The 12735-nt window shown below is 41.0% G+C and overlaps 1 protein-coding gene across 4 annotated transcripts in view; it reads right to left on the reverse strand.

Moving 5' to 3' along the window:
• LOC149948216 (transient receptor potential-gamma protein-like) overlaps nucleotides 1–12735 on the reverse strand; it is a 150967-nt gene that overhangs the window by 61653 nt on the left and 76579 nt on the right. For all 4 annotated transcript variants that reach the window (XM_090173176.1, XM_090173175.1, XM_090173174.1 and 1 more), the window contains one exon: nucleotides 2877–3221. In XM_090173176.1, coding sequence (XP_090029302.1) covers nucleotides 2877–3221 — 345 coding nt within the window. The remainder of the gene's footprint in view (nucleotides 1–2876; nucleotides 3222–12735) is intronic.

The following is a 12735-nucleotide window of genomic DNA, read 5'->3' on the forward strand; positions in this document are numbered from 1 at the left end:
AGGTAGGCAGTGGCCTACCTGGCCTACCCCCTAGCGCCGCCACTGGACAAGAAGAGCCCTTTTTCCGCGTGGCTTTTAATCTGAGCAAAACATTGCCATTTAAATATTACAATTTTAATCCTAAATTCTGAAGCAGGCATAGTCCGCCGTATGCTGGGCCCCAACAGAGTCGTTCAAGAGACGAAAAGTAAAAGGGGCCAAAGCTCCATAAACGTACAGAGAGAGGATATATTATCGGCTCCGAAGCAGGGCCGTCTTTAGATGATTGGGGGCCCCAGGGCAAAGTGATAAGCGGGGCCCCTAATAATTCCAGACAATTTCTTAACCTCCAATGCGAAGCTCATCGTTGCCCTAATTTACAAATATTGGTTCAAATAAAAAATATCACGAAAAGACATGTTTTAGATAGTTAAATAATTTTAATAATTTGCCTTACAAAAGTTGAAAATGGGGCCCTCCAGAATCTTGGGGCCCTAGGGCAGTGCCCTATTTGCCCAATGGGAAAGACGGCACTGCTCCGAAGCGCTATTATGTCCGCGAGAGAAAAGTGTCGGAAACAAAGATAACATCGTCTCGCTGCCCATAAAGTCAAGATGTTACAGCCAGTCCGGCCCAACGTACTTGTACTTGGAGAAACTTTTCCCTCACCAGAGATACTAAAGCCTTCCGAGGTACTCGCGACTCCGAAACCCCGTTCCCAACAACGCGAACCAATGTCTCCAAGTTTACTCTGACAAATTTCACTGCGCTGTTTCGCGTACAAATTGTACAAATCAATCGTCGAATAGCTTTAAGGTTCATTTTCGATTTTGAAGTGAATATATTTAGTAATTTAGCCTTTTCCCCACCCAGGTATCAGTTAACGGTAGCCCAGAAGGACTTAAGATTTTAAGGTTAAGCGACCATACGGCGAGGAATTTCGTACAACGGCGCCAGCAGCCTATGATTAAACCTTGGACGAACTTTTATTCTTGGTTTTCCCGAACATCTTCCTTTTATAGGCTTCGTCCAGCTCCGCAACTCAAAAACAAGCAGAGACTGAGTGGGACGCCCCCTTTCGCGACAAATATAGGGGTTAGCGCGCTGCTTGAAAGCCCGGAATAATCAGACGATATATATCTGCCTTGTACCGTCGCCTTGGCCACCACTTTTGGCGCAAATGTCCCCTGGTCACTTTGAAAGTGCCACGCCATTTTCCATCGACAATTGAAAATTCTTTTACGATGTTTAGACCCTTTTACGATCAAAGCGAATTCAAGTTTCAAAGACATTTTATCTCGAAATTTAATTGTTGGTTTATAAATTTTCCTATATCTTTGGCAATTGTTATATTTTACGAAGGAGACAGTTTAAGAGAGCTTCCCTATCTGGCGGGATTCTCGAGATTTCAGAGCTGCTCAGTGTTACCAGACGATTTAATACTATTTGAAACACGGGCAAAGGAGCGTAACTCGGTCACGAGAAACCTTCTTACTTAGCATTTATAACGATTGAAGGATTCGATAAATTCTATCGATAACGATACCAGGGCTCCCAGCGATTTTTTTTTAAATATTATAGGAATTATAGGAAATTTCATAGAAAATATAGGAATTTATATTAACATTTTTAGCCAAAAAATAGGAATTTATAGGATCATTTTAGCTAAAAATAGGAATTTATACGAACAATTTTGAAAACATAGGAAATTATAGGAGTATATTGAAATTATAGGAATTGATAGGAACTCTGGGAGCCCAACCGTTGATGTTTTCGGGAACACCGGACCTAAGCCAGAGCGAAGCTCTATTTAGAAGGCAAATTTTTCCCAAACGTTAAGGCTGTTTTCTAATACATTATTTTTAAAATTATAGGAATTTCGGGATATAGCTATAGAAAAACTAGAAAATTTCGAAAAAATAGGAATTTATAGGAACAATTTTGAGAAAATAGGAAATTATAGGAGCATATTGAAATTATAGGAATTTATAGGAACTCTGGGAGCCCAACCGTTGATGTTTTCGGGAACACCGGACCTAAGCCAGAGCGAAGCTCTATTTAGAAGGCAAATTTTTCCCAAACGTTAAGGCTGTTTTCTAATACATTATTTTTAAAATTATAGGAATTTCGGGATATAGCTATAGAAAAACTAGAAAATTTCGAAAAAATAGGAATTTATAGGAACAATTTTGAGAAAATAGGAAATTATAGGAGCATATTGAAATTATAGGAATTTATAGGAACTCTGGGAGCCCAACCGTTGATGTTTTCGGGAACACCGGACCTAAGCCAGAGCGAAGCTCTATTTAGAAGGCAAATTTTTCCCAAACGTTAAGGCTGTTTTCTAATACATTATTTTTAAAATTATAGGAATTTCGGGATATAGCTATAGAAAAACTAGAAAATTTCGAAAAAATAGGAATTTATAGGAACAATTTTGAGAAAATAGGAAATTATAGGAGCATATTGAAATTATAGGAATTTATAGGAACTCTGGGAGCCCAACCGTTGATGTTTTCGGGAACACCGGACCTAAGCCAGAGCGAAGCTCTATTTAGAAGGCAAATTTTTCCCAAACGTTAAGGCTGTTTTCTAATACATTATTTTTAAAATTATAGGAATTTCGGGATATAGCTATAGAAAAACTAGAAAATTTCGAAAAAATAGGAATTTATAGGAACAATTTTGAGAAAATAGGAAATTATAGGAGCATATTGAAATTATAGGAATTTATAGGAACTCTGGGAGCCCTGCGATACGGGAAGACATTAACATAATCGAAAACTGGTATATCGTATCGATAATCAAATGATAAATGGTCGATTGAAAGATATCGACAACGGTATCGCGGTATACTCCGAAAGCGATCGCGATAAGAAACTAAGAAGAGAGCTGACCTGGTATTCGGTCTTGAAGGCGTGCTCGACGAAGCTGAGCCGGCGGAGTTCCCAGCTGAGTTCGAAGGCGGTGAGGATGGGGTCCTTGCTGGAGATGGCCATGAGGGAGGGCGAGGCCAGGGCGCGGTAGGCGTTGATGCGGGAGCGCGAGTGGCGCAGGCTGTCCTCGACCTTGGACTGGACGCAATCGGGGCAGACGCAGCGGACGTCGTGCGGGGAGGGCAGAGTGGCGCCCCGGTCCAGCAGGATCTTGATGATCTCGTAGTTGTCCCGGTGGGCGGCCAGAATCAGCGGGGTGATGTCCGGAGTGAAGGTGGCGTTGTCTCGGTCGATAGCCTCCCAACTCTATAGAACCACCAAAAAGACAATCAGGCTGAAGTTCGCTAAAATAAATCTCAATTTTATGTTTTAGAAGAAATTTATAACACACACACACATATATATATATATATATATTCGTAGGCTTAAATGCAGAATCTATTATTGGACGCTCTAAATGTACCAAGTAAATAAAATGTGATTTTATTTTATTTTACGGCACTTGGAATGAATAGATGAATTGATCTGAAAACCTTCAACGATCACATTGTATAAATAGGAGCGCGCTGGCTCGGAAGGGATAATCCTATTAGCTAAGAGAAATGCAGATAAATATTGCTAAGCCATCGTGATTCGATTTTATTATCAGAATGAATGAAATTACACGTGCGTCGAAAAAATCCTTCCTATTTTCAGTTTTTTTATTTTCACGTGAATAATTTTTTTTAGCGTTTACAGCAGCTACATCGTTAAAGGGAATATAACCTGCAAAGCAATCTTTATGGAAGACCCCTTCAATTTTTAAAATTATCCTGTACAGTGGCGCCAAACATTTTTAAAGCCAAAGGCATGAGTGGCCAGAGCTGCAAACGTTGGTGTTCCACACCAAATACCTGAGGTTATATTCCCTTTAAAGCTAGGAACAACAAATACAAGGAGAACGCAGCTAGCCTTTAAACTCGCTAACGCAGGGTTGTGTACAAATTTCATTGGACGAGCGTCACGAGCCTTTACGCTGAACGTTTTACGGGCGGGGGGGGGAAGACAATTTCTGAATTTTCCCCTTCCGACGGCAGCAGGTGCTAAAGCGTCTAGCCAATGAAAAACGTACTCCAGAAACTTCATGACTTTTGACGGATTGCGTTCTCCTTGTGTGGGGTGTTGTGTTTGTTGCTCCTAGGTTTAAGCTAGGAGCAACAAACACAAGGAGAACCCAGCTAGCCTTTAAACACGCTAACGCAGGGTTGTGTACAAATTTCATTGGACGAGCCTTTACGCTGCAAGTTTTACTGGCGGTGGGGGGAAGACAATTTCCGAATATTCCCTTCCGACGGCAGCAGGCGCTAAAGCGTCTAACCAATGAAAATTGTATACAAGAAAATGTACGACTTTCGACGGGTTGCGTTCTCCTTGTGTGGGGTGCTGTTTCTCCTAGCTTAAACCTAGTACATTTTTTTTGCTCGTAGGTTTAAGAAACCTATTTTTGCACGTTAATATTTTAAGTTTCAATTTCTCTAAATTGACGTCACAAATTTTAAAATTTGGGCTTCGTCGGGACAAGGGTTTTGGATAAGTCTAGCTATGGCCAAAATTGCATTTTAAATCGGTTAGCTTTTACTACGTCTAAGGCGGTAACTAATTTACTAACGTACGAACATTCCGCTATATTGGACTTAGAGGTCGGCGTTCGATTAACTTTTATCCATGGATAAAATACGTTCGGCGATATTTAAATAATATTTATTTAAATAACCAATATTTGAATAATAATTGTAAAATGTTTAAAAAATCGAAAAAGGATAAGCCTATTATTTAAACAAAACAAACAATTATTTAAATAAATGCCATTTTAATTCAAATAAATGCTTGGTTGCGTAAAAACATAATTAAATAAGTTAAAATGATATTCTTTTTACCAACTTTTGTTAAATAAAGCGGAAATTTTGTGGATAATGAATAAACAATTCCGAGCACTAATTGGACTCAAAAACTAGTAATTTAAACACGACGATTTAGACCTTGAAAATGGTGAAGTTGACCTTCAAAATGTGGGTACCCTTCCGCTAGGAATTCGAGCATTCTTCTTAAAAAAACGTAAAATAATTTTGAATAAAATTTCCGAGTAATCTTTAATTTAAAACAAAGAAGCCGCGGGGATACGACAAATAAAAGATAAGACAAAGAATCAACTCACGAAAATAAATTTTCTAAACACGTCGTATGCAAATTTCTCGTAAAAGGCTGATTCGCGGCCAAACAAACGCCGAGGGGTCTTGATGAAAGCCTTTCAAAATAGGGGGCGCCCGCGGCACAAACGACCCGGAATTACTATCAAGAAAAATGGCTGAAACCACCCTTCCCTCGTTGACAAATTCATTCCGCGGTGAAAATTCATAAAAGACGTCTTGAAAGAAACAAGAACCAGTAAAACCTTTCTTTGGCGCCATAATGAACGAGTTTTGAGTCCTCGGGGAGAGTCCGTAATCTTCCGCGCGATAAACGACGAAATCAAACGTTTATTATAAAGAGAAAGATGTTTAAAAGACGCTCGAGATCAGCGACCCGTTCCGCTTTGATGACAATAAAGAAACAGTCAACTCAAGACAATTTGTTTCAAATGGGATTAAAAATAATAAAGAAATTGTCGCGCTGTATGGGAACCAAATATATGAAAAATTTACAAAATTTCCATTAATTAGACGAGAAGTTTACGACAATGACTAAAGAAATCAGGAAAGCGGACTGCTCATAATGGGCGTATTGGTCTTTGTTGGTAGACGTAGATGTAGAGCGTAGTGTTTTCAAAATTCGTGCTATCGCCAATGACAATATTTACGAGATATTTACGACTACTACGAATAGTTCTTTTTATAAATTCAGCTACGCTTGCCGAACTTGTTTTAATGCTGCTTTTACGTCACGATGTCATAGCTTCCAAGGCTACGTTCAGCGGGACTCAGCGCTGAGCTCAACGGTCAGCGGTTTTTTTGACTTCCGGTTTTGACGTCACGTTGATCATCGGAGACTCAGCGGAAACATCGGCTGAGCGAGATGGTTTTTCCGTCACTCATCGGTGTCGTGACGTCATTCGACAAAGTTAAAGGAGGGGTAGCAGACGATATTTTGTTCGTTAAGTCAGCGAACTATAAATCGTACAACAACTTTTAGATTTTTGTGACCTAGCGTTGATTAAAAGAACTCAACGATAACTCAACGGTTTTTCTCCGTTGATAGTTGTTGAACGCAGCCTTTATTAGAATAGTTTTGATACGCGCGGTTCGCACGAGCACGTGGAAATCCGAGGTTTCTCGTGCCCTACGCGCGCGCTCTTAATATTACCAAAGTTAAAGTTGTGACGTAGTAGCTGTATTCAAACAAGAAGGTCATGTTAATTTATAAAAACACCTAGGCTGCGTTCGGTAACTCTCAACGAAGTATCTGAAAAATTATTTTCGTCGAGACCGTTGTTGAACGTTTTTTACGCGTCTGCAGCTGGCTTTACTCCATCCTGCGACGTCACGTGACCGTTGAGCAACAGAAAAACGTGCTCTTACAGCTGATCACTTCGTTGCCCAACGGACGGGCAACGTGACGTCAAAACTGGAAACGTGAAAGAAGAGCTGACCGTTGAGGTCAGCGCTGACTTACTGAACGCAGCCCTATTTGAAATGGAACACGAAATGCCCACCGAGATGAAGAAATGAAAGTGACGCCGCTGATCTAAAACAACCTCAATTATCATAAATGCTAGAATAAAGTTATTTTTGCCAATAAAAACCGAACCAAATTTCCAAGAAGCCGAATTCTTCTTTAAAGAGCAAGTTGCAAATTATTCGTTACCGCCTTAATATTACTTTTAAACGAAGAAATTACGTTTAAAATACCCGAATATAAAGTTTCGTTGCTTCACGTTTCTTAGATAATTAGTTATAATTAAAAGAACGGGAAATTTTTTTTTTTGAATTTTGCCGTGGTCATTGACGTCATTGACAACGAGTTATCTCATTGGTCGCTTTACCCAACATAGAGTTTAGGCTTGCATACAAATTCTTGGTGCCACTATAGTGCTACTAATTCCGTAGACGAAAACCAAAAAAACCCTATTGAACCATGGGATTCTACTAACAGAATTTTTTATACGGTGCTCGTGCTCCGTGCGCGGCGCACGGTGCGCCGTAGAGTCGAGCAATTTGATTCATCGTGCAGTTAAAGTTGGAGAGCACGCGCATATTTTTGTTTTTGTTGAGCTCGCGCGAAAACGCACGAGACCCTCTACACGGAAATATTAGGAAGCGCGCTCTCCAAATAATAACACTTTTTATACATGTATGCGCCGCGTGATTTGAAAAGATAATTTCTAGGCTTTATTTTTTTATTTCGATAATAAACCTAATATTACGATTAAAAATCTCTGGTTTGAAAACTTCTACAGGTAAACAGAATCGCTCCACTTCAGTTCCTTCTATTTTAGGAATAAAACTACAGCTTCGATTTGCCCCAAATTGCTCGTGCTACGGAGGAGAGAACTGACCGAAAATTTCAGGATTTTGGGGAGCGAAAAAGGTCAGTTTCGGACTCAAAATTAGTACACATAGGCTTGGAAATTTGTTTCGACATTCACATTTTTGGATAGAGAACGTCCAGGGCTTCAAAACAAGCCCACATTCATTCGTTTTTATTGCTATCGATTTTTCGTGCAACCAACACTTTAAGATACTTTTCAGGTCATCAAAATTATTTCCAACTCAGCACCAACACCTGGTAAACGTCTCCCGGATGTTAGTGGGTGGTGTCGTCGAAGAGGCTTTCCCAGTGGATGACGCTATCGCACCCTCGATGGACGAAGAGGGACCGGAACTAAGTGGATTGCTTGGCCAACAAGTTGAGACCATCTTACGAATATACATTCCTATTCGCTATGGAAACCAGCCTCACGGATAGGGTATTGAGAGGAAGCTATCTACGCAATTTAATATTTAGGAAGATTACCTTAGGTCAAAACCGTCCTGTTTATAGTAACTATTTTTATTATAAGCTTTTGGTATATTTCCGAGATAAGCATTTACTTTTTACATTTGGGCACCCCTGATATACCTACTCAGATCTTAAAGGGAATATAACCTCAGGTATTTGGTGTGGTACACCAACGCTTGCAGCTTTGGCCGCTCTTGCCTTTGGCATTAGAAATGTTTGGCGCCACTGTGCAGGGAAATTTGAAATATTGAAGGGGTCTTCCATAAAGATGGCTTTGCAGGTTATATTCCCTTTAAACAGAATGAAATTCGACCACCAAAAAAATAAACGATGGCTATTTTGTAACGCCACGTTTAATATTACTTTGTTATATAATATTAAAAAGCAATATAATTATAAGAAAATTAATTAAAAAAATAACAATGTTTTCTCAATATTCCACGCGCCTTTGAGTAACAATGGGTATCTTAAAAGCGTCTTTCTATAAAACGCGATCGAGGCAAAGTTCCCCAAACTGCAATAACGTTTTGAAGGGTATACTCTGTTTACTCACTAGATCATTTCGTTGTCAATCCCCCCCCCCCCCCCGATGCTGACGTATAAAAGAGAATCCCTTAAGGAAAAAAGAAGCCGTTGTCTTCTGGAAGATGGCCAAGAGATGGCGTCGCTAAAGTAAGAGGTCTTTAGAAAAATCCCTTTTTAATTAAAACGTAAAGGCGAGCCCTTTTTTGTTAGCTCTTTCCTCTCTCTGACGCGTCCAAAACATCAGGGACAAACCTCCCTGAATAACTTCATCCATTCTCGCGTTCTTCGCGCCATTCTTTACAGAGGCCCGTTCGACATCGCTAACGCTACCCTGTGGGGCCCTGGGCCCAATCCATAACGCACGAAATTACATTTTTTACGCCACCAACCCCGTCATTTCATTTTTGGATACGCCACTGACGCTAGCTCCACTACGGATCTTAATAGTTCTATTGGGGGAACTTCCGCTTCCAGGGATATTGTCAACTACGACATGTCCTTCTTTGTCTGGCGCGGTGAGTGGTGTCTCAACACACCCAATATCGATGGTCTTTTCCCATCAAATGTTGTGGGTGGAGAGTTTTTCAAAGATGACGTGGAAAACTCTCCGGGTTCTTGAGCGCTGGCTGCGCTACGGAAGCTTTCGTTATACACTAATTCGCGTCTAACTTCCATCCTAGTTCCCCAACTGAAAATCATATTGCGCCAAAGGCAATACCGCCTAATCGACTTGCAACGGGCTTATACCCTCCAGCTCACTTCCGACTGGTCAATGTGCTCTGTCGACCACGATGCCTCTACCATCAAGCTCGCTAGTACCATTTTCTAGTTTTTCGAACCTTGCCTTCCGACTGCAATCTAACCACACGAGCCAATTCGGGCTTTCATCTCGTGAAACTTTTTTAAATGTTTCCCCCTTTTTCAAAACCATTGACGGCTCGAGCCTGAATAATGACGTTCCCTGTATCCAGAATAACCCAAGGCTTACCCGCCTTTCAGACCTCCTAGACCCAGATGGTCACTGCTGCCGTGCAAAGCACAAAAGCATTAACGACCAAATTTTAGATTTACAGATTTTAGTTTTATTTCACCTTATTTTATACGTTAAATTCAATTTTGAACTAATTTTAGAATTTAAAATTTTTGTTCTTAGAGAAATGACTTGTTGCAAAACGCATTATTTTAGGTTTTTGCATTATTTTCAAACCAAAAACGCATTAATGTGTTTATTTTCTTTAAAAGTCAAATCAAGACGCATTTTTTTTCGCGTTTTAAGACATAAATAGTCCAACAAATACGTGGTAAAAAGCATTTTTTTAATGATATTTCTGAAATATCGTTTGGCCTATAAATTGTTTAGTACCATAATATAATTTGAGTTGAAAAATCCATGTCTACTATATAAACTTGAAAGAAGTAAGTTGGGGTATCTTAAGGCAAAGAAAGTTTGAATTTCGCGGGTATTCTCCATATTTTGGTTTTGGTCGTTAATGCTTTTGTGCTTTGCACGGCAGACTGGCTCTCTCGATCGCCGTCTAGACTTTTCATCATCGGCGAAGGTGAATATAATTCAAGTGAGCATTCATACTTTCCCCGAAACCTTCGACGCTATCAGTATGAATTTTAACCACTGTTAATTCTGTCCATCTCGACCGGCCCTAAATGGGTTAGAGTGTGCAATAACTGGTGGCTTTAACGGGGAGTCGGGGTCCGGCTCTTGTAACCCATAAGGGCGGTGGCGCACTGGGAGATGTTAGCTCTGATCAAATGGTCCTATCTCCACCTCCGACTTCGGTCAGGTTTGGGCTGGATACTGAACTTCGGTTCAGGCTATCGGAGAGGGTCCAGGCAAGCTGGCCGCCTCGGCTGATTGGGTAGCCTGCTGTGGGGCGGCGGGCCTCCATATGCGGGCACGGCGGTTCTGTTTCCCGGCCTTTTGGGGCCCACCGGGATCTCCGGTGCCAGCTGTGCCGGGTTACTTGGGCTGCTGTGTGCTCGTCGTTCCCCTTTAGGAGCTCTCTCCAAAGGGTTTGGCTCCTTACCTACGTAGGTAGGGTGTCGGCTGGAGTTGCTATAGCATCCATTCTAAATCCCACTGCTGTGTGCGAAGTGGGGATTGGTCCACCCATTGCTGCACCTTCTGTTGGGTTGAGTGGCTTGCGTCAAAGGTGAGACCATCAGTAGTAGGGTTCTGCTACCCATGCTGGATTTGTCACCTGTCTGGGCTAGGTGGACGCTGGCGTAGGGCACTATGATGATAGTCCTCCGGTGGTATGGTCTCTGTTACTAGGTACACCGGGCTATAAATTCTGACACACTGTCCATCTCGACAGCGAGTCGCGTAGTGATCCTTGGGTCAGATCCTCTAACGATCAACCAGTGTCTCGCCAACCTCGCTTCCTTTTCAGTAACCTAAATTACAGTTGAATGTAACACCTCGTGTCTTGGACGCAAACTCTCATTGTTTGCTCAAATCCGGGGCCCTGGGCTGCACGGGCCCCAGTAATTTGTACCGGCTTCACCCTTCTCTGATCGGGCCTGGTCATAGATCTCATTCATTTGGAATATTTTTTTTTTATATTTTGTATACTTTTCTAATATTATTTTTTATTAACTACGTTCCGTAATTTTGCTTCAAAAACTAGGTTTTAGAAAAGACCCAACTGCAGTCATTTTTACCTCTCCGAGGGGGACAAATAACTCTAAATTGCGGAGATATATCTTTAAGGGTTATCTCGAGAAATTAATGCCACTATGGACAATTCTTCCGAGGAGAGGTATATTTTGGCTTGCCAACTTGTTACCTCTCCGAGGGGCTTTACAATCACCGCGTCTGTCGGTGTGTGTGTCTGTCTGGGCTGCGAACGCGTTCGCATTTTCGGAGCAAAGTGTAATCATCGTGTACGCAGTTTTTTGGAATTAGGGAAAATGTTTTGTCCAAAAGAACCATCTTTTTGTCATTGGGTGTAGTATAACTTTTTTTCAATTTAATTTAGTATCGGTCGGAATTCGAACCCGAGCTCTCCTACACGCTGGGCGAGCGTTCTACCACAGAACTACGGATACACGTTACGCTTCACTGAAAATTAGAAACGGTTCCGAGGAGAGATATATTTTGGCTTGCCAACTTGTCTTTTGTCTATTCCACTCTTTTTGAGCCGTCAACCAGCCGCAAATTGGAGAAGAAAGAATAGTAAGGCTCTCATACTAAGGATGCGATGAGAAACGCGCCAAAGATATCCCCCGTGAAGGGAAAACTCGGAAATGAAAGGATTCTAAACAAACCCCAGAAAATCACGTTTTCCCTTTTGAAAAACATTTCTGCAAAAAAAAATAAACTTTTTCGTAGAGCAGGAAAACCACTTCCCATAATAAAGACATTCCCAACATACGTCGCGAAATAGTCTTAGCTAGAAACTTTGCGCGATTGTATCAGAGGGAGGAAACATAAGAAGTGGAATTAGAAACGTGAATGTACAGGTGAACGAATTTAATTTAAATCATGGCCGCCATGCAGTTGGGCAATTCCATACCGTATACTTCTGGTGAAATAGCAGGTTACGTTAGAACGCTTTCGTTTTCTATGGTATCCAAAGAGGCTTGAGTCCCATTCGACCGAATTTTATTTAATACCGTCCCATTCGACCGAACCTTTTTAATACCGTCCCGGGACATTCGACTGAATCTCATTCAACTGAACATATTTTAATACCGTCCTATTCGACCGAATCCCATTCAACCGAACCTTTTTTAGTACCATCCCATTCAACCGAACCTTTTTTAGTACCATCCCATTCAACCGAACCTTTTTATGTACCATCCCATTCAACCGAACCTTTTTTTAGTACCATCCCATTCGACTGAATCCCATTCAACCTAACCTTTTTTAATACCGTCCTATTCGATCGAATCCCATTCAACCGAACCTTTTTTTAATACCATCCCATTCAACCGAACCTTTTTTTAATACCATCCCATTCGACCGAACCTTTTTTTAATACCATCCCATTCAACCGAACCTTTTTTTAATACCATCCCATTCAACCGAACCTTTTTTTAATACCATCCCATTCAACCGAACCTTTTTTAGTACCATCCCATTCAACCGAACCTTTTTTAGTACCATCCCATTCAACCGAACCTTTTTTTAGTACCATCCCATTCGACTGAATTCCATTCAACCTAACCCTTTTTTAATACCGTCCTATTCGATCGAATCCCATTCAACCGAACCTTTTTTTAATACCATCCCATTCGACCGAACCTTTTTTAGTACCATCCCATTCGACTGAATCTCATTCAATCAAACCCTTTTTTATTC

This window comes from Leiobunum rupestre, chromosome 4, assembly GCF_980474605.1.
Source record: "Leiobunum rupestre chromosome 4, qqLeiRupe1.1.hap1, whole genome shotgun sequence".
Classification (NCBI taxonomy): Eukaryota; Metazoa; Arthropoda; class Arachnida; order Opiliones; family Sclerosomatidae; genus Leiobunum; species Leiobunum rupestre.